This window comes from Pteropus medius, unplaced genomic scaffold, assembly GCF_902729225.1.
Source record: "Pteropus medius unplaced genomic scaffold, Ma_sr-lr_union100, whole genome shotgun sequence".
NCBI classification, from domain to species: Eukaryota; Metazoa; Chordata; class Mammalia; order Chiroptera; family Pteropodidae; genus Pteropus; species Pteropus medius.
The window spans coordinates 1,402,014-1,429,637 of record NW_024349798.1 but is presented as its reverse complement, the minus strand read 5'-3'; the positions used below and the strand labels follow the sequence as shown (position 1 = coordinate 1,429,637).

Below are 27,624 nucleotides of genomic sequence, written 5' to 3'. Positions count from 1 at the left end.
ATATGGCTAAAACCACGGGGAACCCATGGATTAAAGGCTAGGAACTGCCATCAGGCCTTTCACTCTACATACCCTTCCTTACTCTGTTTCTCACTGTCTCTCTCACTGTCCCTCTCACTCTTTGCCTCTGAGAGGAGACCACCCTCTGTCTGTGAAGTGTTAGCCCCTTTCTAATAAACTTGACTTTTGACTCTAACTTTGGCATGTGTGTTGAATTCTTTCTACACTCTCCACCAAAGGACCCTCTTTTCTCGGTACAGGGCTTAGTCTCCCCTTCACTTGGGGAAATTTGCCCTGTCTTGCATCACTCTGATTTAAGTAGGCTTTGCTTAGTATAATGGCCTTGTGACTCACTTTTTCCACCCTCATTCTTCCACCTTTATCTGCCTACTCCCTTAATCATTAAGCCTTAGGACATGAGGATTCCGCCAGTGTCAATTATTCTAAGAAAAAAGTCTAAGTCTATGATCATGAGAACAATAAGTTTCAGTTAAACTAAGAATAACATCTGGGCTTTAGATGTGTTTCAGCCCCAGGCCCATAGAGGTGGAACAGCCCCACCTACCACAGGACCAGATGGCTGATTCTGGAACCAGACATGATGATCAATTATCCCGACTCCCTTTGTTGGCTGATGATTTTTCCCTATATAATCAATCCCCTTGAGACACTCGTGGACTTGCAGCTCTAAAATAAACCTTTACTTGCTGAAAAACTGCGTGTATCTCACTGGACTTCGACACGTGCAGCTAGATGGACCCTTTTGCTTCAGTAACAGTGCTGAGTGGAAAGAGTAAGAAATAGAGCGAAGTTTACAGCACAATGCCAGTTAGGTAAATTAAAAATACTCATACATTAAAAAACACGTTTTCCAAAGACACTCTCGCACGTCATTGAGGAAGGCAGCAGGAGTGGAGAAAAGAGATTAAAGGCCACAAATACATAAAACAGAGAGGCCATGCAGACCCCAATGATGATAGTGTGCCACAAAGTTAGAAATGAGTAATGTAATCTCTGCACCTGGGATTTAAAAAAATAAAAAGCCCTTGCATTTGTTTAGGAAAGAACAGAAGCACCTTGGACTAGGTTGAGTGTAGTGGAGATGAAAAGTGGACAGACTACGCTATATGAATGAATACCTGTAACACATTCGACAGTGCCTGATGCATAGTAAGTGCCCAACAACTGTGAGCTGTTTTTATTTTTACATTGCAGACACTTAGTGATGGATTGAAAATGGGGAGTTGAGGGGGAGCGGTGATGTCAAGGAAATTCTCAGGCGCTGGCTCCCACTATTGTTGAGAAAATGAGGTGAGAAAATGAAAAGCGAGGACAATTCTTATCGAGGAATTTGGATGTGAAGGGTAAGACAGCTATTCCTTACACATGGACAACTCTAAAACACTTTTTAAAAATTAATCGAGTAATTCATGTTTATTGTGGAAACATCAGAAACTACAGATAAATTCAAATAATTGTGAGCCCCACAGCTCTCCTGCGGAAAAATTAAGGTCGATAGTTGACATTCAGGAGAAATCACTCCTAAGACGTTTACAAAGGCAAACTTTGTGATTTCCCTGCTAGAATAAGCCTCAAAAAATGCAAGGTGGAGAGCTTAGACGGGGAAAACAGTTGTGCCATTCACTGAGATAATCACAACCGAAAGAGAAGCAAGCTTGGTGGACGAAAATGACGCGTGAAGTTTTGGGCTGAAGCGGTTTGTGTTGAAGTCTGAGATTCTACTAATGAATACAAAAATACTGAGAGCCAGACACTGTGCTAGGTACTGGGAATACATAGGTGAACAAAACAGACGATCCTACGCTCACCGAGTTGGCCATTGTATTGAATAATCAGGTAAATATATAATTATTAATTTTGATAGGAATTATGTAAGAAATTATGATACTAGCATGTAAACCATTATAGCTAAATGTTTGCTCGCATCCTTAATACTTTCCTGGGAAGGTTATCTAAAGTGCACTTTCTAGGTTTATAGATTTGCTTATTTTTTAATTTAAAAATGTTTTAAATAGACTTTTTAAAAGCAGGTTTAGGTTCACAGCAAAATTGAGGCAGACAACGGAGTTCTCTTGTGTCCACTGCCCCCTTCAACTAACAAACAGCCCTTTAAAAAAAAAACTATTATTTTACAGAGGCTTTGGGGAATGGGAGAGAATACTGAAACACACAAGTGCCTTGGTCTGTTAAAATAAGGTTCAACTGAAGAGTCAGGAAGGTACAAAGCAAAAACTACACTTCCCAAGAAGCAGCGCGCACGTCACAGAGGAAGGACAGCGCACGCGCAGAGCGGGGTCCTCCGCGCGGCGACTCAGCTCATAGAAGGGAAAAATCGTTGTTCTCGACGTGCCGCAAATCTTGGGCGCGAGCGTGTTACTATCTGCAGACTTTGAAAAGCATTCGAGGGACACGCTTGCTCCCGCCGTCGCAATTTCCAGCGCGACGTGCTAGTTCCGCCCGTGGCTCGGTAGGCGGGGATGGGTCGCGAACTGGAACCCCGGCGGCATGGCGGGAGCGGAGGGCCAAGGTCCTCCTTCTGTGCGCCCATTTCCGGGCCTCGTAGAGGCGGCTCGCGAGGGGCGGTGCGCGCGCGCCTCGGTCCCCCCGGGGCGGGGCGGAGCTTAGACGGCCGGCCGGCGCTGGCCTTGGGGGTCAGCGCGTGTTCCCGCCCGGCCCGCGACAGTGCAAAGCTGCAGCGCGCGGATCGTGACCCCGAGGCTGGCCCGGATGGGATACTCAGCCCAGGTGCGAGCAGACGATGGCTGAGATAGGGCCCCGAACTCCGGCGGTTTTTATTATATGCTCAAGATGTGGCTCTTAACAAAACTTCATTCTCACTCCGTGTACCTCCATTTACCTCCTCTCGTCTCTGCAGCCAAGGAGAGCTTCAGTGTTTATTCACTAACACCTTTTCTCCTTCAGGCTTTCTTGAACCCACTTCAGTCAGGCGTTGCCCCCACTACACTGAAATGCCTCTTTGTCAGAGCCACCAAGGATCAGGGTTAACTTAGTTCTCAGCCCCGTATCAGTATTTTATACAGCTGATCACCGCCCCTTCTTGAAACACCTTCATTTGGCTTGGGCAGCGTTCTCGTCCCTCGCCTCAGCTCTCTCTGGCCTTTCTGCTCATTCTTGCCCCGCTTTCTTCAGTGGTCGTACTGCCCCAAGGCCTTATCTTCATCTTTTTTCTTCATTCAGTTCCTAGAAATTACTCATTTCAAGGCTTTAAATATAAATACCATCTGTTGTGCTAACTCAAGTTTTTATCCTCAACCCAGTTCTCTGCCTTGAACTCCAGGTTCTTATATGTAGCTCTCACGTGACATCTCTTAAATAACTGAAATTTTGAGTTTTACCTTTCACCTTCTCCAACCTTCTCATTCTTCCAGTTGCTCAGGCCAAACACCTTGGATTATTCTTGGTGTCTTTTGCTTCTCCTCTCTCTGCCTCCATCAATCTATCAGCACATAGTTATCCTTGAGGCTTCAAAGTTTCACTACTGGGTGTTTCATTGTAGATATTCCCTTTGGCACTTGCACCTTTCTGCCTGATGATTTGTGTTTTCAGTTCTTTGACATTATCTGTCATTATTGAGATTTATCCATTTATCTATATTGTGTCCTATATGTCCTTTTTAGAGTGTTTATTTCATCAACGGATAAGTATATGGAACTATTTGTTTAATGTCTGTATTCCTTTCTAGAGTTAAGTTTCCTAAGAACAAGGTAGGAACTGTTTGTCTCTCTCACTGCCAAATATCCCTCATGCCTGTCACAGAGTAGGTGCTTGATAAATATTATTAAATAAATGAATTTATAAAAGGGAAGTACCTCTTCTCCATAAGTGGGAAGTAGACAATCCCTCTTAGAGTATGTTGATAGCATCTAGTTGTGGTTTTTTTTTTTTCCTGGGGTAGGGGAGGAAAAGATATTGAATAGCACAGCTTCAGAATTGTTGCTTTGTTTTTAACTTGAAAGACTATTTTACAGGATTCAGTTCAGCATTCTGTTTTGAGGACTTAGTAGTTGCCAGGCCCTCTGCTAGTTGCTAAGAATGTAAAATGAATAAAACTGCATCCCACTCTTCTAAGAGCTCACCATTAGGCAGAAGAGACAAGTGAAACAATTAGTCGCTGTATATGTGGCAAGTGCAAGAATGAAAGTTTGTGTAAGATGCTTTGGAAGTTTTGATTGCCCTTGGCATTGGGGCAGCCAGATCTCTCTCCAGTCATTTCTGACTGTAAGCAGCTTTGTTCTTTTACCCCAGTATGCCATACTGCCATACAAATATGGCCATGTTCTCTGTGTGCCGCGGTGTAGAAAGATTGGCAAGTACTGCTGTAAAGTGTTAACGTTGCTGCCATTTGATTTGGACCCTGAAAGGTGAATAAATTTGAGAGATCCCGAGGGGAAGAAGGGGAAGGATTAAAGGGCATCAGGCAAGTGTAACAGTTTGGGCAGGTACAACAGAAGCATGGAAGTCTGCTTGTTTGGGATGGGGGCACTGGAATTGTTCAATGTGGTTATCGTAGGGTAGAGTCAGTAGATGAGGGCTGTTTGAGAGATGCTGTCCAGGATCTGAAACAATGCCTTGAAAGTGTTTTGTAAACCAGAGTATCTGTTTTATAAATACCTGGCCCAACCACAAGGCACCCTGTTCTCAGTAGGTGGGTCCATTACAGTCTCTAGGTTTAGTGACCAACTTTCAGGCACTGGAGGTGGAGACGTGTGGTAGGTAAGTCACAGGCCTTTTTTTCTGATTTCTAAGTTTGTATACAAAGATTCTTACAAAGGTTTAAAAAATGAATCTCATTTAAGTTTTTGATGCATCATCTACATTGGAAAAAAAATTTATGTCACTCAAGGATTTGTGGTCACTACATCCGTGGAATGGAAGGTAGCTTGGTGAACATGAACCAGTGGCAGTGGGATGTTGATGATGCTAAAGGGCTGTGTGAGCCCTTAAGGCTTAGGTTGTAGAGTCAGGCAAATCTGGATTTGAATCCCACCTCTGCTACTTATATCTTGCATGACCTTGATGGAGTCATTTATTTCTCCAAGATTCCAGTTTCCACAGTACTAAACGAATAGGACTTACTTTGCAGGATTGTTAAGAGGGTTAAATAGGATAATCTATGTAAAAGTGCCTAGCATGTGGTAGGTACTCAGTAAGAAATAGCTACTACCTTTATTTTTCTACCTGTTTTTTTTTCAGATGCCACAATAAATTATCATCTCATTGGTGATGCTTTCAGTGTACTCATAATAACCCAAAAGTTGATTGGCAGTTTACAATAGACAAATGCCTCAACTTCCACGATCTCTTTTGCTATTGAATTTGTGAAGTCGTGACAGAACGTGGAATTGAAAGGAAGAACGTGGATTTTAGAGTTTTCAGTCTTGCAGTTCTAGCTCAACTACCTGGATTTCCTGAGTTACGTAGCTTGCATAACTTAACCTCTCTGAACTTCAGTTTCACCAGCTATAAAGAGGCTGTGCTTATAGGATTGCTATAAGGTTTAAATGACAATCCCCTGTGTAAGCTCCAGTACAGAAGCAGGGTAGGTACTAGGGGAAAAAATTGTTATTTTCTTTTTAACGTATAAAAAATCAGTTAATGAATGTACATTCTTGATGGATCGAGGGTATGAAATCTGAGTGTAAGGTTTTAGATGCCTTGTGTCTCTTTGAGTCAGAACAAAACTTGGATTATCTTAAGCCCTATGGGATTAATTTTAGAGTGGTTTAAGTATAGGATGCTTGAATTTGTATGGGGCCTTGGCTTCTAGTATAGAGGCCAGAGTGCTGTTTTAGGCGGGGACTTTAGCAATTAATATATATGCTTTCACCCTGCAACTTTTGTCCCTGAGAAATACTTCTTCGTAGTCAAACTTCTTAGTTGCAGAAAAGAAAAAAACTAACCCAAACACTAGCCTAAGTAGAAAAAGGTATTAACTCTAACTGAAGAGTTCTAGGTATATACCAGCTTGAGGCATGGCTGTATCCAGAAGACTAAATTATGTCACTGGTATTTTCTACATCTTTCAGTTCTGCTTTCCTCCATGTTGGTTTCTCTTTCAGGCAGGCAGAAGCCTCTGTGAGTTACAGGCTTCCAAGCTACTCTCTTAACCAAAAACTGAAAAAGATATCTCTTTGCAGATAGCTCCAGCAAAAGATCTAAAACTGGTTTTGGCCAGACTTGAGTCTCATATTTCTTCCTGAACCAGAAATTATGGTCAGGAAGAATGTAATACTTTCAGTAGTCCAGGCCGTGTACCCATCCTTAGAACAAAGGTGAGGAACAGTTTCCCAAAAGGAAATTGTAGCACTGTTACCAAAAGGGAGGAAAAGTGCCGGGCGAGACACTCAGAGGTTGCTTCAGCAATGGTGGAGTAGTTCATATCAGGCCAGCCCTCTCACAAATAATGAATATAAATGCTGCATAAAATATTTTTTAAAAGCATTATCTGAAGGTACTGAAGAGCAACCAGAAGCAGGCAGTAACTGGACAGGAGCTGGAGCTGATACCCAGAACAATGTCAGCTTCCTATTTGTGAGTTTCCTATTTGCTTTTAATGCCTGTGGACATCATGACAAAGGCCCATCTTGGAAAGAAGACTGCCACAAAGAAGGTGTTCAGATTCTCCATATAAAAGTAATTTTATCTACTTGTCCATCAACTGATGATTGGATAAACAAATGAGATATATCCATGCAATGGAATATTATTCAGCCATAAGAGGAATAAAGTGCTGATACATGTTTCAGATGGATGAACCTTGAAAATATTAGGCTGAGTGAAAGAAGCCAGATGCAAAAGGCCACATATTATATAATTCTGTTGATATGAACTGTCTAGTCTAAAATAGGCAAATCCATAGAGATGGAAAGTAGAATAATGGTTATCAGTGGCTGAGAGGAAGAGAGAATGGGGAGTGACTGCTGATGGGTACAAGTTTCTTATTGGGGTGACGAAAATATTCTAAGATAGTGGTAATGGTTGCACAGACTTGTGAATTTACTAAAAAAAAACACTGAACTGAACACTTTTAAAGAGTGAATTATGTGGTATATGAATTATATCTCAATTAAGCTGTTATTTTTAAAAATCAGCCAAACTTCTGAACTAGACAAGCATGGAGCACGCTTGCAAGCAGCTCAGCTAAAGCTAAAAGAGTTGTACAGATTTCAGCTGATGCCTACCATGGGGATCTCTTGGGAGTTTGAGTTCAGCTATGTCAAACTCGCAAGAATGTAACAATCCAGATTCTACAGTATATCATTTACAATGTCCAGGATATAGTCCAAAATTACTAGACACAAGAAACAGTAAAATATGAATTATATTTGTGAGAAAAGGCAATCAAATGAGATCAACCCCAAGATGACTCAATGTTGTTATTAACTGACAAGACTTTTTAAGTGGTTATTAAAACTATACTCAGATATGTAAAGGAAAAATGTGCTTATAATTGAAATAGAAATATGCTTATATTTCTTATAACAAGAAATCTCAGTGGAGAAATAGAAGCTATAAAATAGAAACATGCAAATTCTAGAACCAAAAAATCCAATACCTGAAATAAAGACTTCACTAGAAGGATTGAAGAGCAAATTGGGGTAACTAGATATTTATATGGATAAGAAAGACCTTTACCTTACGGCAAACAGAATTAATCTGAGGTAGACTATAAACGTAAAAGCTAAAACTATAAAATTTCTAGGAGAAAACAGAAGAGTAGCTTAGGATCTGGGAACACAGTAATAACCATTAAAAAATTTGATAAGTTAAAGTTTAAAACTCTGCTAATCAAAAGACACCATTAAGGTAAATAAGTAAGCCATAAACTAGGAGAAAGTATTTTCAAAATTCACATCTGACAAAGGACTTGTATCTTGAATACGTAACTAATTACTAAAAATCAATAATGAAAAGACAGGAGCTAGGAAAAAAAAATAGCATAGATGATAGAGGCTCTGTACATCCCTCTGGCGACCAAATCAAATTGCGATGGAAACAAGGAGCAACAGCAAGGAAGAATCGCCTGGGATCTTGATGAACAAGCCATATAACTAGGCAGAAATCCAAGAAAGCACCCTGCAACAGCAGAAGGTAGGACGGGGCGAGGACATGGAGCTGCCTGGTCTCAAGCGACTGAGTGAAAAGGAGGCAGCGGCAGCGGCAGCGGCAGACACCTCTTAAAGGGGCCGCCTCTGCGAGCAGACTTTCGCGATGACGGACCTGCTCGCTCTCAGCACCAGTGCCGATTTGGCAGCACAAGGGGCACCAGGGACTTACAGGGAGACATTGTCAGAGTTAGGGCCAAGGCTAGATTCTCTCTGTACAGAAGTGCCAATGGTATCCATTGTTCCCTCTTGAGCCCTCCTTACTTCCAGTGCACTGACACAGCGCCGCCATAGCCCTGACGTCATCAGGCTGGATAACAGAGGTCACTCCGTCCAGAGGATTCCCTAAAACCCCGCCTCCCCCAACTCGTGGCCCCACCCAAGATACATCCAGGTGTATCCTCAGAGAGTCAGGTGCTCCTTGCTAAGCAGTGCCTAGACTCACACTGGAGGCAGCTGGCCTTGGTTTCTGGTGTGGTCTTTTGAGGCAACTATAAGCACAGCATCTGTGGATTGCTTGCTGAATCTTAACAGGTGGCCCTGGAGGGGCAGAGACTTGGGCTAAATTTGGCTTGAAGCTGAGCCCTTCTCAGGACTGTGCCTCTGGACACCTACTTCACAAATCCACACTAATAAGACCGGGAGACTTAGGAGCTTTGCTTAGTACATAGAAACAGACATGGAAAGGCAGCCAAAATGGGAAGACAAAGAAGCAGAAACCATATGAGAGAACAGAACAGAGATCCAGGTATAATGGAGTCAAGTAATCTAACAGATGCAGAGTTCAAAACACTGGCTATAAAGATACTCAATGACCTTTTGAGAAGTATAGATAAATTTAGTGAGAACTTCAACAAAGAGATTAAAAAAATATAAAAATGGAAATTATAAAAAGGAACCAATCTGAAATGAACAACACATTATTTGAGATGAGAAGTATATTAAATGGGGTAAACAAAGGAATTAAAGTGAATAAAGAAAAGGATCAAATGCCCTGTCTAGAGGATGGGAAAGCCAAGGACATGCGATCAGAATGGCAAGAGATAAGATGCCAAGACTATAAAAATAATTTAAGGAGCATATGGGACACTATTAAGGGTCCAAATATCCATCTGATTGATGTACCTGAAAAAAATCAAGATGTTGAACAGCTGTTTGAAGAAATAATGATGGAAAACTTCCCTAACCCGGTGAAGGAAATGGACATAAAACCCCAGGAAGCTCAGAGAATCCTAAAAACCAGGGATCCAAAGAGGCCCACACCAAGACACATCATAGTTAAAATGCCAAATGTTAAATACAAAGAATATTAAAAGCAAGAGAAAAACAGATAATTACTTATAAGGGAATACCCATAAGACTGGCAACTGATTTCTCAAAAGAAACTATGCAGGACAAAAAGGCTTGGCAAAAAAATATTCAAAGTGATGAAGACCCAGGATCTACAACCAAGTATACTTTATCCAGCAAGCTATAATTTAAAGTCGAAGGACAGAAAAAGAGCTTCCCAGATAGAAATAAGCTAAAGGAATTTATTGCCACCAAGCCAGTATTACAGGAAATGTTGGAGGGACTTCTTTAAGAAGAAACAACATGTATCAAAAACAGGAATAAAGAATGGTAACAACTACATTCCTGTCAAGACCTCAAATGGAAAAGAAATGTATAAGAAAACAAGACCCCTACATACAAAAAGGAAGAGGATGGAAAAAGATTGCTTTGATGGACCTAGAAGGTATTTAAGTCAGACAGAGAAAGAAAAGCACTATATGATTTCACTTATATGTGGAATCTAAGGAATAAAAAGAACAAACTAATCAAAAACACTCACAATTTGGTGACGAACAGAAGAGAGGGGAGTTTGGGGGCTGGGAGAATGGGGTGAGGGATTAAAGAAGTACAAATTCGTAGCTAATGGATGGACACAGGGATGGGGAGCACGACTTAGGGAATGCAGTTAGCATTAATACGTTGGCTAGGTGGAGGGTCAGGGGAGGGAGGGAGCAATTAGGAGGATCATTTTACGAACTATATAGATGTCTAACCAATGTACTGTATACTTGCAACTAATTAAAATAAATGAATTAAAAAAAAATTATGAAAAGACAACCTAATTAAAAGATAGACAAAAGACCTGAACAAATGAGCTCGTGAGAAAGTGCTCAACATTATTACTCACCAGAGAAGTATCAATTAAGACCACAATGATATACCACTTCACACTGGCTAGGATGGCTAAATTTTAATAAATAAAATGACAACAGTTGGTAAGGATATAGAGCAACTGGAAATTCATACATTGTTGGTGTGGGTGGGAAATGGTACAACTACTCAGGAAAAGGGTCTGGTCTGGCAGTTTGTTATAAAATTAAATATACATCTCAGACCTAACTACCCAAAAAAGGTCAACATCTGCCATAAAAAAAGAATCATATATGACTGCTTAGAGCAGTTTTATTCATAACAGTCCCAAGCACCATCAAAAGAGAACTGGTGAAAAAACTAGTTTGTTTATACAATAGAATGCTACTTGGCAATAGGAAGGAACAAACTCCTGATACACTCAAGAACGTAGTTGAATCTTAAACACACATTTAGTTAAAGAATCTAGACACTAAAGAATTGGAATGCCGGCATGATTACATTTGTATGAAGTCCTGGAACAGGCATAACTAATCTATACTGAAAAATATCAGAATAGTGGTTCCCTCTGTGGGTAGAAATAAGTGGTGTGGCCTTCTAAGTCAGCGGAAAGAAGAGAGTGCTAGAAGCTGAAATGTTTAGAGCACTGAGCCTTACCTCAAAATGAATATGAATACCTAAAACCTTGCATGAATTGCCTAGCCTCTTACTGTTTGAGAATAGTGATAAGATCACCTGGGGAACTTGGACTCTAGTAACAGGCAGCATGGGCTGGAAGCTTTCCTGCTCATGCTGGAAACTGCTTGGCCTTTCAGTCAGGTATGGTTCTAGGTCATGCGTGACTCCTTCCCACTTGCTTTGCATCAACAGGCATGGCGTTCTCAGGGTAGAGAGCCCGAGAAAACCTTGCCTCTTTTAGAGCGTGTTTTCTGGGGACATTTAAGTTCATAACTGAGTGGATCTAGAGATGGCAGTAGCTTGTTATACAATCATAAAATAAGGTGGTTCTCCTAGGCAGGGCACTCACTACCCAGTAGGCCAAGTGATCCTCCAGAATCCTGGCACTCATCTCAGCACCTTAAAATTATTTCATATTGGATAGGAATGAGGTAAGGTAAAAGCGTTTCAAAAGTCACATGTCACTGTTTATATGTGTGGGGAACCCAATAATTGGTGTAGGGGCTGAATGTCAGAGGGCTCAGGTCTTTTCAAAAACAGGGCCCTCCTTCTGCACTCTTGCCTGCTGGTTGCAGAGTTAGGCCCTGCCTGGTTTGTGTTAGATCTACTCCCCCTCCAGACCACATGAGTCAGCTTTTTCACTTTAGTTTGCTGAATGTTTCAACCTTAATCTCCGCTCTGTCTCTGCAGCTACCATTTGCGAAAAGTTTTAAGAGAGACATACTTTTTTCTTGTATATCCGTGGGATATCACTGGAGAAATACCCAAGAAATAAGGAGTAGGAGGTATTTTACTTCTTGAATTGTTTTTTGTTTTTTGTTTTTTGTTTTTACTATGTGCATATATTATCTACTCTCGAGTTCTGTTTTTGTTTTTTGGGTTTTTTTTTTCCTTAAGGGAAACAGGCCTTGTGTCCAACCACAATGAGACAGACAGGCTGATAGTATGCTAATATGAGAGCCCAGACTAAGATAGTGGCAGGTGTGGTAGGAGAGAGGGGACTGTATTTCTGAGGCAAAATCAATATAATTTGAATGGACATTGATTACGGAGGTGAGGGGGTTGGAGATGAGCACGGAGAAATCAGTGACTCCAGAATTTCTAGCTTAGGAAGCTGGCTGAACGGTGGTGGACACCAATAATCCACATCCAGAGGGCAGAGCAGTGCAGGAAAGGAAGCGTGCAGTGTGTGAGGGGCTTCTTAGTAGAACATTCAGGTGGCAGCTGGAAATCTGAGTTGGGGTCCCTGAAGAGAGGACAGTGCTGGTATTGATTTGGAAGTTTCAGAATTTGGGGCCTTGAAGCCGATGAGAATGCTCAGGAGAATGAGAAGACCCCGGGGTGATCTTCCATGGGGGTGGAGGAGGAGGGCAGCGGAAAGACCACGCAGGGTGGCTAGAGAAATAGGGGAGGTTGGAGGCCTAGAAACCCAGAGAGCAGAGTTTTGGGGAGCAGCGTGTTGTCAGGCATTCAGTTTAGTGGAAAGTTCTAGGAGCACAGATCACTGGGGACTAGGGAGAGACAGGCTTCCATGAGTTGAGGAGTAAATGGGAATAGAAGGAAGGATAATGGGTACTGTGTGCCAGGTCCCTGCTCGGTACGGAGGATAAAGTGATTCCCACCCTCAGAGATTGGATAAGCTAGAGAAGGAGACAAATATACACCAAGAGAATTTTAATATTATTTGGTAGGCACAGTAATGGAGAGATGGCACTGGCTGTTATGGGAGCACTGAGAAAGGTAACAACCTAGACTAGGAGCCTGGGGATTTCTGTTGGTGATTAGTGGAGGAGGTGACTTGGTAGTAAGCTAGGTCTGAGAGAATAAGAAGTTAAATCAGACACAGACAGGGTTATGGGTAATCTGGTTGTGAGAGGGACATCCCAGATAGAGGGAACAGCATGAATATAGGGTATGGAGAAAAGAAATTACACGGCGTGTGGTTCAAAGCAGAACAGTTCAGTGTTGCTGGAAGGTAGAATGTGAGGCAGAGAGTGATGAGAGTCAGGCTTGGAGACCTGTGTCCTATGTCCTGTGTTAAGGGCCTGACCTGGAGGCCGGGGGTTGAAAGCTTTTGGTCAGGGAACAGTATGACCACCCTTGTCTTGTAGATGGATGGTTCTGGGCTGTGTACAGGGTAGATTTGATGGAGATGAGAATGCAAGGAGTAAGACCACTTCGGAGGCTGCTGCATAATTTACAGGGAGACTGACCTGATATAGCCTGAAACAGTGAAGGATAAAAAGGGGAGTGGACGGAGTCCTGAAGTATTGGAGTGACAAACCAACCACAGTGGTGATTAATTGGACATGGAGATTGAGGGAGAAGGCGGAGTTGAAAATAACTCAGTTTCCAGCATAGGTGGCTGAATGGGTTAGGTAATGTAACAGAGGAGGAGCATGTTCCCACGTAGGTGTTTTGGGGGTCTGTTGGTTAGGGAGGTGATGAGTTTGGTTTTGGAGTTATTGATTTTTTTTCCTAACAGTTTAATTAAGATATAATTCACATACCATACAATTCACCCACTTAAAGTGTACAATTCATTGTGGGACTTTTTAGTATATTCACAGTGTTTGCAACCATTATAATCTAATTTTGAATATTTTCTGGACACTTTGATTTTAAAAAATTGTTTTCATTATGGAAAATTTCTAATATACAAAAGTAGAGTCATATAAGGAATGTCTATGACGGGAATAGTGATTTGGGTTGTCTCTGGTAGAGATGCCCAGCCAACATGAGAATATGATTCTTAATCTTGGGGAAGCCATCTGGGCTGGAGATAGATTTGGAAGTTGGTACCGTGTGCTTCATAGCCAACGATGTGGTATCCTGCAGGAGCCAGGGGAAACGACTACACTTAAAAAAGAAGTTTGGCATAGTGGATGTGGGAAATTCAAAATGGACCTAGCTTTGGTGATGGGGGGAGGGCACGAGAGAGACGGAGTATGAAGTAGGAAAGTAGTAGAGAGTATACAGTGCCTTTCAAATCCCTGAGGAATACCACCAGCATTTAGAGGACAGGTGGGAGAGGGGCCAGCCCAAGAGACTGAGGAGGAACCGGAGGGAGGTGGAGGTGAACCACAATCACGCACCACACAGGAGGGAGGTCCTGAAGTCAGAGGAGGAGGGCACCTGTGTCAAGATGTTGACAAGTCAAGTCGGATGAAGCAGGAAAGGATCTGATGCTTTGACCTGTTGGGAGGTTTATTTGTTCTCTTGAGAGTGTTTTTGCTAGACTGGTAAGGACAGAAGCTGGACTGAAGTAGGTTGAAAAGTAAAATGGGGTTGAGAACATAGAGGCACATGGTTGGACAACTTCAGAATTTTTGCAGTGAAGAAGAACAGAGATGGATGGGGAGCTGAAGGCGAGTATGGGGTTTGGAAGCTCTTTTTAAGGTGGGCTCTCCTAAAATATACTTGTTTGCTCATAAAACATTGGAAAGGAGTGTCAGACAGCCCAAGAGGAGATGGGTTCAGAGCACAGAGGAGGGATTGGTTTTCAGTAAGTAGAGGGACAGTTCTTCCCTCTGTAGGGGAAGGTAGGGGTGACAGGTGATGCTGTGCATAGTTCCTCTTTTGTTGGTGGGAATAAAGTCTCTGGCTTCTTTTCTGAGCAAAGTAGGAATTTCAGACATCAGCTAGCGGGGCCCAGGTCTCAGGGCAGTAGCAAAGACAAAGTTTGAAGTTTTAGGTAGGATCATCAGGGCACAATAACTGGATTATCCTAGCTACATAGACAGGTGCCTGCTGTCAGTGTTTGTGATGGCAAAATAAAAAGTAAAACCCACTTGTCAAGTTACGGGGCTTCCCCAATTTGAATGTGCACAGGTGTGGACATGTAGAAAGCAGGTGATTCCAACTGAGACTCCTGCTTTATTTAGCAGGAGAGAACAGCCCTCTTCCAGGCTAATCCATCCTTTCCCAGGACTTCCCACTGAACTGCCATCTTCAGTCCATAACTCCAGCGTTTACTGTCATTCGTGGGGCTCTTTCCTGCTCATCTTTTCTCACTCAGCAGATTATTCCCCAAGACTTCAGCCATGACCTTATGCTGATTGTTCTCAGATTTGTCCACATCCAGGCTCTGATTTAAACTCTAGATCCATTATTTTGTGTGGTTCTAGCTAATGCAACTAGACTTTTTAAAAATCTAGTTTTCCTTCTGTATATTAAAATGCATTATATTAAGCTGTGATGGTAAACATAGTATAGCACTTGTAAAAAAAAAAAAACAGACCAATGACACAAGCAAAAAAAGAAAAGTAGATAAATTAGACCTCATAAAAATTAAAAACAGGTGCTATAAAGGACACAGTTCAATAACGAAGAAAACAGCCAACCCAATAAAAATTGACAAAGGACAGTTCTCTGAAGAAGATAAACAAATGCAGAGATATAGGAACCCTCATAAGTTGGTGATGGAAATGTAAAATAGAAACAGTCTGGCAGTTTCTCAAAAGGTCAGAGTTACCATGTGATCCAGCAATTCCACTCCTAGGTATCTACCCAGAAAATGAAAAACATGTCCACACAAAAACTTGTATAAGAGTGTTCATAGCAGCCTTATTTGTAATCGCCAAAAAATAAACACAACCCAAATGTCCATTAGTTGATGAATTGATATACAAAATGTGGTGTATACACACAGTGGGATAGTATTCAGTAACCAAAATAAATCAAGTATAAGCCAGGCAAATCTATAGAGACAGAAAGTAGATTAGTTTTGCCTAGGGCTGGAGGGGATGGGGATGTACATCTGGTTAAAATGTACAATTCATTGGTTTTTAGTATATTCAGAGTTATGCAGCCATCACCACAATTCATTTTTAAACATTTTCATCACCTAGCCAAAAAACCACATACTCATTAACGGTCGCTCCCCTTTCTCCCTCAGCCACCCCCGACCTCCAGCTTTCTATGGATTTGCCCATTCTAGATATTTAATAGAAATGCAGTCAGTGCTGACCTATTCCGGATCTGGAGGGAAGAGGAAGCTTTCAGTGTTTTACCATTAAGTATGATGTTAGCTGTGGGTTTTCATAGATGCCCATTATCAAGTTGGGGAAGTTCCCCTCTGAGCCTAGTTTGTATATTACTTTTTTTTAATAAATAGAAACAGATTTTAAGAGAGTATGAATATTTAAATACATGGGGTTCACAGTTTATTAGTGGAGGGAGTTTATTCAGTGTGAATCTGATCTCTATGGATATAGATGTGTTAATTGAACAACCTTTCTAAGAAGATAGTGTACCGTGCAAAATTTCAGTACCCTAAAAATTTTTCTCATTGTTTTCCCATCTACCTTTGTCTTTAGTCATGTCATTTTTTTGCCTAGTTATAATAACATTTTTTATTGCCTGTTAATTGTCTTTTCTTCTTTTCTTAATTACATTTTATTGCATTTTATTTTCATCAGAATACACTCAACTCTCCTTAAGTCAGATTTTTTAAAAAATAATTTCTCTTCTACAGTAAAGTAGTAACAGTGCTTTATGACTTGGAAAGTGCCTTCATATACAATCTTATCTGAATTCTTCTTTTACAGATTTAAAAAGATGGAGACCAGAATGTTTAAATCATTTGTCAGGATAGTAGCTGGGGCTCGGGCATGCTGCTTTTGGAAGTTATTAAATAAGTACTCCTTGACTTGGCTAAATATGTTGAATACACACATGTCATTGGATTATGGTAGAATTCTAAGACAACTTGCCACAGTATTAGTTTCCTAGGGCTGCTGCAGCATGTTACCACAAACTGGGTGGCTTAAAACAACAAATGTATTATCTCACAGTTCTGAAGGCTAGAAATCCAAAATCAAGAGGTTGGCTTAGTCCCCAAATGGAGGATGGGTTCCTTCTTGAGTGCTCAGGAGAATGTGTTCCATGCCTCTCTCCCAGCTTCTAGAGATGGCTTGCAATCCTTGGCATTCCTTGGCTTGTAGCTGCCTAACTCCAATCTCTGCCCCTGTCACATGGCCGTCTTCCCTGTGCATGTGTGTCTCCCCACCTGGCATTCTCCTCTCTGTGTGCCTGTGTCTGTGTCTCTTCTCCTTTCATAAGGACACCAGTCACGTTGGATTAAGGGCCTACCCGACTCTGGTATGACCTGATCTTAATGTACATCTTAATTATGTCTGCAAAGACCCTATTGTCAAGTATGGCCACATTCACAAGTTCCAGGGGTTAGGACTTCAACACGTCTTTTTGGAGGACACAGTTTAACTCACAACAGCAATTAATGATGTTCTCTTTTGTTACTCCCTCCACCTCAGGTGCCCCATGTACCATGGCCCTGGTGTCTGCTGATTCCCGCATTGCAGAACTTCTCACAGAGCTCCATCAGCTGATCAAACAAACGCAGGTAAAAGACCACAGCCCTCCACTCCTAGAGAGGAACATGGGCTGAGATACTGAGCTGTGGAGGTGTGGGTGGGAGTTGTCTTTAGAGAGATTGGACATGCAGGGACCAAGGTGATGTAATGAAGGTAAGAGGAGGAGGGGAATGTTGAGCATGACTACCATTCCCGTTGGATTATCTGTCATGTGCAGGATCTCATGATTCTTTTTGTTTAATAACAGCCATGTTGAGATGTAATTCACACACCACATAATTCACCCATTTAAAGGGCACAATTCAGGGGTTTTCCCTGTAGTCAAAGAGCTGTGCAAAAATCATCATCAGTTTCGGAGCATCTCATTGCTTGACAAAAGTGCCCTGTACCCAACTGGAGTCATTCCTTTTTCCTTCCACCTCCTCACTCCAGGTAAACAAAGATACTCTTAACGGACAAGATAGTCTAAGGGTTTACACATTATCTCAGAAGCTGGTCAAGGGCCAAACCTTTTTTTTGGAATGTTCAGGGTTTGAAAACCCAGGCCTGTGTTGTATAAAGGAGAAAAGGTTAGCACTCCCCTTGACAAGGACGGAAGAGGCCCTCGGGTCTGACAACATGTGTACGGTTAAAGCATTGCCACCTACTTCGTGGTATCTAACCACTGTTAAAAAAAAAAAAAGAAAAGAGAAAACCCAGGCCTGATGAGTTAATCTTTTACTGCACAAGGTACATTGTGCTCTTGTGGACAAGGTACAAGGTACTCTTCTGGACATTGGCCTATGATCTCTTACAGCAAAACGATCATATTGGAACATCTACTTTTAGTAAGGCATTTATATTACAGATACAGCAATAGTGTCAGTATGAATATACCTAACATTTGAAGGAGCCACGGGTAGGGATAGACTTAAAGAAACAACTAATCTGTAATATAGAGCTGTTACGTACATTTTCTTATTGTTGTACTAATTTGATTACTCATTTCCCCCCTTCATCTGCCACTATTTGTACCTTATGATAAACTTATTAGCTGATGGTTAGCCAAATCCAGCTCTTCCTCAGACCACTCATTTTTCATGAGTGTTACATTCTGAGAAGGCTTTGACTCAGTCTCCCGTGCATTTGGTCATCAATATCAGTGTTGTCACATGACTTATAATATAAGGTAGTTGAAGCTTACCGACAGTGGCATGTGTTACACGATATTTAAGTATGGGCATGGTAAAATTTAGTTTCGTTATAGAACAGATCAGTAAGAATTGTAGAGCTATTTGTTATGTCTTTCCAACAGAATTGGCCCTGCCCATTTACCAGGTATTTTGAACAGGCTTTATTATAGTTAGCCTTAATTCAATTATTTCTGGGTTCCAAGGCTGCTGGGGATAAAGCCAGTCACCCTTTCCCAGCTCACCGGCTTGTACTGAGACTGGTTTCCATTGTGAGCTTTCAGATAGCAGGGATCACCCCCCTGCTGTGGGGAGGACAGGTGATATTCAGAGTATAAGTCCTATGTCTGCTAACTATACTTCAGGGTACGTCTTATTTTGACCACTTCTTGGGTCAAGAGTAGTCATGGTGCATTGATGTAAATTACAAGTGCCCCTAGAGAGCTTCCATAGGTTTGGAGGTCCATAAGATTCTCATAGGTGAACCCTTGGGGCTCAGCAGATTTGGAGAGCCATTGCCCCAAGGCTACTTTAGCCTGCATGTGTCAAGAGGCCCTGGTGCATCAGGGTGCGAGCCACTTCCCAGCACAGATGGGTCCTAGAGTCATCCAGCATTTTTGTTGAGTTGGCCTGAGCTACTTCACTAAAGCTTCACCATCTTTCCAGGCTGACACCCATCCCCTGCCTGCCTCCTTTAAGAGAACTCACTTACATTTGTTTATTCTAGTTGACAAATCTTCTCCCCTTGAATGCTGCTTCTCATTAAAAATGAATTCAACTTGTCCCACAACGCGCACACCCTTTTCGGTCTGGGGCTGGTGTTGCCTACTGTGCCATGCATTTTGTTTTCCTCTGTACTAATGGCCTGGGTGCAGTTAGGGTATGTATTTTGTACCCAGAAATGTTGGGTGCCCTATACTAGAGTTAGTCGAGTGGTAGTCACACCTGGATGTAATTTAGCCTGAGTGTATCATGCAGCTTTTCAGAACCTTCCTGGTCTCAAGGTGGGGCTATTCTCCAGGGAATATGGACCCACCATGTGGTCCCTTTTGCTTCAGTCCTATCAGAAACTCATTTTTTTTCCCTATTATTTTTAGAAGCTTTTCATTCATAAAAACAAAGTTGATATGTATTTGTGCGTAGCACAGTGAGGCACATCAGGCATGTGCTGCTATTCCTAGGGACCTTTGTAAGCATTCCAGCATCCAGGTTTATAGTTGCACAGTTATCATTCTGCAGAGAGCCATGTACCACACTGTCCAGTTGCCCAGGATAGAACGGTTCCTAGAAAATCCTTCCCAAGTGATATCCTTTATAATGGGATGTAACCTGAAAGCTAAAGGTCAAAGCATACTGGCACACATATTGCTAAGTGAAAGAACCCAGTCTGAACGGTTATATACTGCTATGATTCCAACTATATTATATTCTGGAAAGGGCAAAATGAAAGAGTAAAAAGATAAGTGATTTCAGAGATTCAAAGGGAGGGAGGGATGACTAATGGGAGCATAGGGGATATTTAGGGAGGTGAAACTATTCTGTATGATACTGTATGCATTTGTCAAAACCCATAGAATGTACAACACAAAGAGGGAACGTTAATCTGATCTATGGAGTTTAGTTAATAATTATCAGTACTGGTTCATTACTTGTAACAAATGTACCACACTAATGTCAGATGTTGAATAAGGAGAAACTGCTAGGGAAAGCAAGTATATGGGAACTCTCTCTACTATATGCTCGATTTTTCTGTAAACCTAAAACTGCTCTAAAAATTGTTTATTAATAAAAATTTAAAGCTAAAGAAATAGAAGATAATGGACACATTGCTAGAATTCCATTCTGTCATCAGCAGTTAGTTCAGTTTATCATCATTCCATAAAGCTAAAATGCCTCTCAGAGGGATGCCCCTGAGGTTCGCATGCTTCCATCTGACTCCACTAGGTCTAAAAGCAGGGTGGTCTTGGCAAATAAATGGCTTCACCCTTTTGGGCATCTGGTATAACTGAGTTAAGAGCTAATATTGCTCTTTTGTTCTGAGCCTCTCGAGGTATTAATACTGAACTTGCCACATGGCATAACCCATTCTTCCTTTTACCCTCAACTACTAATTCTCTTTCCTTCCATTTGTCGTTGATTCTTACTCAGACTTTTCTACCTTTGGAAGGGCATTAGGTTCAGCCACTGTGCTGGTCAAGATTGCTAGCAGCAACACAAGTCTAGCAAGTGTCCCATCCCGCATGTCCCCATCCCTGCCCTCTCCGCAGCCATTCCCATTCATGTAGGGTAGAGTTACATAGATACAGGACTAATGGGCTATTTTGACCACTAGGCAGTATAGCTGTGTTCACCATTAACCCATTTTGCCAGATGGAGTGAAGGTACAACCCACCCCCTCAGGCACTTAGAATTTCTGACTGAAAGGTTAAAAAGTGTAGTTAGAATTTCTTACTTAGGGATCATCATGCTTCCGGCATCTTCAGTTGCAGCCCTGGTCCCAGGACCACTGATGTAGGGAAAAATTGTACCAGGATCCTTCCCCATCCCCATTCCCCAGGTGAATTGTTCATAGATGTATGTATTAATTTCTGGACTCTCAATTCTATTCCATTGTTCGATATGCCAGCATCACATCATTCGATTATTGTACCTTTGTGGTAAATTTCGAAATCGGGAAATGTTTGTCCTCCAATGTTTTTTTTCTTTTTCAAGATTGTTTTGGCTGTTCTGGGTCACTCAAATTTCCATATGAATTTTAGATTAAGCTTGTCAGTTTCTACAGCGGAAATTTTGATGGAGATTGCATTGAATCTGTAGATTAGTTTGTCTTCTTTGATGAAGGAGAATCATTAAATGTATAATTTATGATTAACTTTAATGCCTTTTGTAATGCTTTTGCATTAGTCAGGGAAAAATATCCTTTTGAACTGAGCCTGAGTTTAGATCTAGAAGATGAGAGCCTTGTTTATGGGGCCTCTGGCCTGGGATGCAGGCGCCACAGCAGGGTGAAGGGCGCCCCTCATGTCCTGGTGACCTTGGCCTTGCAGGAAGAGCGTTCGCGGAGTGAACACAACTTAGTGAACATCCAGAAGACCCACGAGCGGATGCAGACAGAGAACAAGAGTGAGTAGCTGGGCTCAGGAGAGAAAGCGGGTGAGAAGGAGGTGTGGGCCAAGACTGGGAACATGGCTGCTGCTGTTTTCAAAAGAGACTTTTGCATATATCTGCATAGTCCAACATGAGCTGCTTCTTAGGCCAGAGAAACAGTTTTCCCTTCGGCTGGGTGACCTAAGGTGACCTAGGAGACATAACAGACTGCCTAGCACTGAGGAAGCTTAAAATCCATCAACTCTGGGAACTGGAAACCCAATAAAACTGAGGCTGCATCTAGGGACATGCCTTAGAGCACACAAGCTGCCCAGTTAGCTTGTGTGTTCTAGAGCTTCCCTCCTGTTGTTCCTGCATGTGCCCGAGGCCCACAGATAGGCTACTGGGCTTGTGCATCCCAACTCTGAGTAGCTTTGAGAGTGTTTTCTGTTTTCTCATGTGCTGAGAAATATTTTCTGCATGTTTCATGCTATGGTAAAGGTAAGAAAGTCTTCTCTTAGATGTAGTGATAGCATTTGTACCATATGAAAATGAGAACTTGTTGTATGTGGGGTTCAAGTGCCTCAGGAAGTACTTCTGAGGTACTAAAGCTGATAGGGATTGGTAGGCAGTCAGGCATAGAGGGACAGAGTGTGCAGAGGCCACGGAGGAGGCCCTGCAGTGCATGTGTGTTTGTTGAAAAAGAACTAGTCTTACATGGCTGGGGAAGGGGAGGGCAGGAACGTAGGAGACTTTATCCTGGAGGCCATAGGGAGCCAATGAAGATATAAAAGCAGGAGAGAAACCCTTGGCTGCCAAGTGTAGAGTAGCCTGAGTGAGAGTCCATGGCCTCTCTGCCTCCCAGGGTCTGATTCCGGTGTACTGGAAGCAGCGCCACATTACTGCCAGTTGCCCCTCATGCATACCTCTTTCTCCCTGTGCTTACTCTGCAGTCTCTCCCTATTACCGGACTAAGCTGCGTGGACTCTATACAACTGCCAAAGCAGACGCAGAGGCCGAGTGCAAGTAAGTACCGTGCCACGGGCCTGCATCGCCTCCCCTTCCTCCCCCAGGCACTGGGCTGCCGGGGCCTACAGACCACAGCCCCCACCTGCCTTTCCTGCCACAGATGAGAAGTTCCCACTCCCCAGCCTCTCTCTCAGGGCCCACCTTCCCTAGAACTCATTTCTGTGTCCTTCCCTAGTCCCTATTTTGTAGATGGTAGCAAGGGCAGGAGTCAGATCCCAGTGCCACCATTTACTAGGTACATGACCTCGGATAGTCACTTCAGCTAAGACTCAATTGCTCCATCATTAAAAGAGGGATAATAACTACCTAGAGAATTGTCAACATAAAATGAGATAATGCATATAAAGTTCCTAAGACCAGTGTTTTTCAAACTCTTTGCCCATAACACCCTTTAGGAAATACATTCTCTATTCTGGACTAATAATAATAATAATATCAATAACAACAAAAACTCTTTGTAAGCTTACTGTACGACAGGTACTATTCCAAGGACTTTATATACATATTTAATACTCAGAGCAGCCCTAAAATGGGGGTTATCCCCTTCTAACAGATGAGGAAACTGATATTCCAGGGGGTTACATCATCTGCCAAAAGTCACACAACTAGTTAATGGGAGCCCCCAATTGTAAACCCAAAGTCTGTACTCTTTAGTAGCTGCCAGAATGGTGCAATGATGCCTTTCTACGGCACACACATTTATTTTCTGTGTACATGATCGCAGAATCGGAACAAGAAGTACAGTTTTTACTGTCGCTATGTATAGTCTGTTTTATTTATTTTTTTAAATGCTGGTTGTTACCCAAGAAATTAATTTCATGACTCACTAACAAGTCACAGCCTACAGTTTATGTAACACGGCCTTGCACGTGTGGGTGACGTGGGGGTGACAGCGGTGTGCTGGAGTCGGCACCGTGTGCATCACTGACGGCTCCAGGGCTCTCCCTGTCCTCCCATCTGGCTCTTCACAGGCTCTTTCCTATGTTCATGTTCCCGTATTTTCTTTGCCTGTGGCAGACCTATGCTGGTGCTTACCCTGCGTCTGATGCTGGGCAGCCTCCATATAGAGACACAAGGATAGTGAGGATCCTGCCTTCAAAGACAGTCCAAAAAGGAGAGATACCCTAAAAAAATATTTACAGGACAGTATAGTTGGTGGGCCCACAGAGGTGGGGTTCACTGTGCCTGGGGATCTGGGATGGCCTCGGGAAGGAGGAGAGGCTTGATAGGGATTGGTAGGCAGTCAGGCAGAGAGGAAAGAGTGTGCAGAAGTCATGAGGGGGGACCTGCAGGGCATGTGCGTTTGTTGAAGAACTTCAGCAAACTGCAGAAGGGAAGGGCAGGAATGTGGAGGACCTCTGGTTCCTGGACTTTATCCTGGAGGCCAGAGGGAGCCCATGAAGATCCAAAAGCAGGAGAGAAACTCTTGGCTGCCAAGTGTAGAGTAGCCTGAGTGAGACTGAAGGCTCGTTAGGAGATGAGACAGCAGATGCTGATGGAGCTGAGCAGAGACATTGGCTGTGGGGATGGAGAAGCAAGAGTGAGCTTAAGGGCAGTTTCTGATCAAATTGGGGAGCAGTCGGGAGTGGAGAAGTTGAAGATTCCAAGGTTTTTAGCTTGGACAAAGGGATTTGATGGGGTTCCCTGTGCCAGGTTGGGGAGCAGAACAAAAGTGTGGGGCTGGCTTGGAAGGAGACAGTGAATTTTGATCGGACGTGTTGCCTTCTTAGTTCTCCAGCCCACCCCTCCCCACCCGTATCTTCTCCCTGATTTGCAGATTTCTCTCATCTGGCCATAGTTGGACCCTTTCCCTGAGTTTGGCTTGCATAAGTCAGAGTAACTCATGCTCATTTGAGAATAAAAGGCAAACTGTCCCTTCCCAGCTGACAAAGTGAGGTGACAGCTTCTGAAACCAGTATTGTGTGGGCTCTTCTCTGGCATCGATTTACTTAGAGTTAAGCTTGTTCCATAACTGCAAGTCCCAGCTTCTTGCAATTCTGCTGCCATTTCACTTTCGCAGACTGTCAAACGTGCTTCCATTCGTTTGCTAAACCCTGAGTGAGGCCTCCTCACTCGTGCTGGGCGTAGGAGAGCAAGTGAAGTAATGAAGACACCAACCTTGCCTGCAGGGAGCTCCGAGGCTGGAGGAGAACACACGTTACCATGCTTTCCTATAGCACTGATCCAGGTGCTATGACATGCGTCAGCTCACCTCCTAAGTAGATGAACTAAGACCCTCTGGAAACAGAAGAGATGCCAAGAGCCCGCTTCAGGAACTAGCCCCAGTTCTGAGAAGTGTTGCTGTTCTTGCTGCCCTGTGCGTTGCAGCTGCCTCCTCACTGGTCTTCTTCCTCCTGCTTTGCGGAAAATGGAAAGGAACTCCTCATCTTCATCTTCATCTAACAATCATCTCTTTCTTAAAAAGGCTTTGAAGTGGCACATTGGCAGCAGGAGTCACAGGGAAACAAGATCAAAGGCCTCACTTTCCATATTCCAGTAGAGGATGGGTAGCCATTCCCAGGTGGGAACAAGTTATTTTCTAACATTAGTTCAAAAGGCATTTTTCAAGATTCAGCTGTATAAGGGCACAGTGAACAGAATAAAGAATGGTGTCCTCAGTGACACTTTGGCCGCAGATGGTGTATAACTTAATAGCCTCGGTCACTCAGAGTTCCAGCTAGGGACGTTAGTTTAAGGAGTGGTTAAGCCATTTCAGGCAGAGGTACAGTTTAGCTTTCCAAGGGCTGAATGAATCACCGGCTAAGAGCCTGGAGGAGAGAATGAATGCCTGTCTTAGTGCCTGAACCATCTTTCTGAGCCAGGCACTGGGGCCTGGACAGCAGACCACTTACTGGTGGGCACCTGCGACATGGATGTTTTTCCATGTTGCTGACCAGAAGCAGCACTCTAGTCTTGGCACATCACAGGATGTGTCAGCTCCTTCCTCACCCCTGGCACAGACCACTTAAGAGCTGGACAAAGGAGCCATGTACCTGAGAAGCTAACATCTCTTACGTTTGTCCTGTTGCAGTACCTCCCCCACCGCAGGCGGCGCTGAGGCGTGCTGAGAAGCCTTCTCTAGGTGGGCGGAGGAGAGGGCAGCTCCCGCCAGCCCCACCTGTACAGCATCCTTGGCTTAGCTGCTTTCTGTCTAGCTCTTCAAGCACATTATTTTTTATCTTTTGTCTTTTTAAAAGGTCACCCTAATCAAATAATTACACTGGGAATTTGTATGTAGCCCACACTATTTCAGTCCCTCACTAATGGTCAGCAGGAGGTACTGAGGTTGCCGGGAAGGAGGTTAGGGCTCAGGGCTCTCGGCTGCATCCAACAGACTGTCAGCCAGAAAGAAGCCCTTCCTCAGCAGTCATAGGTGAAGCGGACCTCTTGAGGTGACACCATTCCTTTGGTTTGCTGCCAGGTTGGCTGGCCGACTATCAGAATGTAGGGAACTATGCTTTGCCTGGGATGGAGATGACCTGAAGCTTTTATGGTTCTGAGATGGAGAAATTTCAGTCCCGAAAACTGCTTTTTAAACAGAAAATGATCTCACAACATTGTTTCCTCAAATCTCTGCAGTGGAACTGCAGTAACTTTAGGAAAGAGAATATTACATTCTTCTCCTAGAGACTCATAATGCAATTTAAAGTATTAAAGGCTCTGCTAAGGTCTGCAACATTAATTTAATTCAGTATTTCAGAAACCTGCCTGGTGGTGGAATATGTTTCCACACTGGTTCTCAGTCTGGCTGTACCCAGAGGTTTTGATTTGATTGGGGTGGAGCTCAGACACTGATATTGATTTAACTTTCTATTTTTATATAATTTCAGACTTAGAGAAATGGAATATTTAATACATCTGCTTCAGCAGTCTTTATATATTTTTTTTCTGAACTGTTTGTTGCAAACATGATACCCTTTGACCTCTAAATACATCAGTCAATATTTCCTAAAAACAAGAATGTTCTTATATAACCATGGTACATTTCTAAAAACCTGAAAGCTAACACTGAAATAAAACTGTCAGCCAATCTACAGATCTTATCCAAATTTTATTTCTGTCCACTAATGTTAATTGTAGCAAAAGAAAACTTTCCTAGCATAGATCATCACCATTGCATTTAGTTCGTGTTTCTTTAGTCTCTTTCAGTCTGGAACAGTTCTCAGTCTGTCTTTACTTTCATGACCTTGACACTCTGAAGATCAGAGGACAGTGATTTTGCAGAATGTCCCTCAATGTGGGTTTGTCAGATGTTTCCTCGCAATTAGATTCAGATTTTATACTTTTGGCAGTAATAGCACAGAAGTGATGTTGTCCTCGGTGTATCATATTAGAAGGCACAAGACGGGTTAAGGTGATTTCTTCCAGGTTTCTCCCGTGACAAGGTACTGCCAATTTCCATTATGTAATTATTAAGTATCTTACGGGAGATACTTTGAGACTATGTAAATATCCTGTAAAACTCCCCAAGGGATTCTGATGTCCAACCCCGGCGAGAACCACTGCATTACTATCTCACGGAATACTCCTTAGGAAATGCTGCATAAAACTATGTCCTCCAGACAGGCCCAGCAGCGATGATCAGACTTTCAGAGTTCCCTTTGGCCTCCTGGTATTTACTCCTCTGCTTTCCTCAATGCCTGATTGCCCCTTGTCCCAGTGCTCACAAGCCTGTGGTGGCTCTGGGTGAGTCCTCCCTGTCCTATACCAGCCATGCTAAACTGTGGTTCTCCGAGTGTATTGGGCAAGGTGTTCACCCCTCCCTGCTTTGGTTTGCCCAGTTCCCTCTGCCAAGGCTGCTCCCTACCCTGTCTTCTGGCCTCTGCCTGATGAACCCCACAGGTCACATTCTCTGGGACACCTTCTACGACACTGCATTGTGCTATGGTCTCCTACTGAATGAAGGCCTTCAGAACCACTTGGGTGTTTACTGAAGATGCACTAGAGGAATAGCCTGGAGAATGGCCCAAAAAAGCACAAGGCGTCTCCTGCTTATTGTGGTTGAAGTATTCTTTGGGGATGATTCTTCAAGGTCTG

The 27,624-nt window shown here is 42.9% G+C and overlaps 1 protein-coding gene and 1 non-coding gene across 3 annotated transcripts in view; both read left to right on the top strand.

The window, feature by feature from the left end:
* The first annotated feature begins 2,297 nt into the window (after nt 1–2,297).
* The window catches only part of SGF29 (SAGA complex associated factor 29), a 28,698-nt gene continuing 3,371 nt past the window's right edge, over nt 2,298–27,624 (top strand). Inside the window, exons 1-4 of one of the 2 annotated variants that reach the window (XM_039884595.1) lie at nt 2,298–2,488; nt 17,243–17,331; nt 21,519–21,594; nt 22,512–22,584. In XM_039884595.1, coding sequence (XP_039740529.1) covers nt 17,257–17,331; nt 21,519–21,594; nt 22,512–22,584 — 224 coding nt within the window. In that variant the 5' untranslated portion in view covers nt 2,298–2,488; nt 17,243–17,256. Of the gene's footprint in view, nt 2,489–2,614; nt 2,767–17,242; nt 17,332–21,518; nt 21,595–22,511; nt 22,585–27,624 lie in introns of those variants that run through there. The other variant, XM_039884594.1, reaches the window with a different exon arrangement.
* On the top strand, nt 17,851–17,975 carry LOC120620709 (U6atac minor spliceosomal RNA). The gene has a single exon (XR_005657963.1). It is a non-coding gene; the product is annotated as a U6atac minor spliceosomal RNA (small nuclear RNA).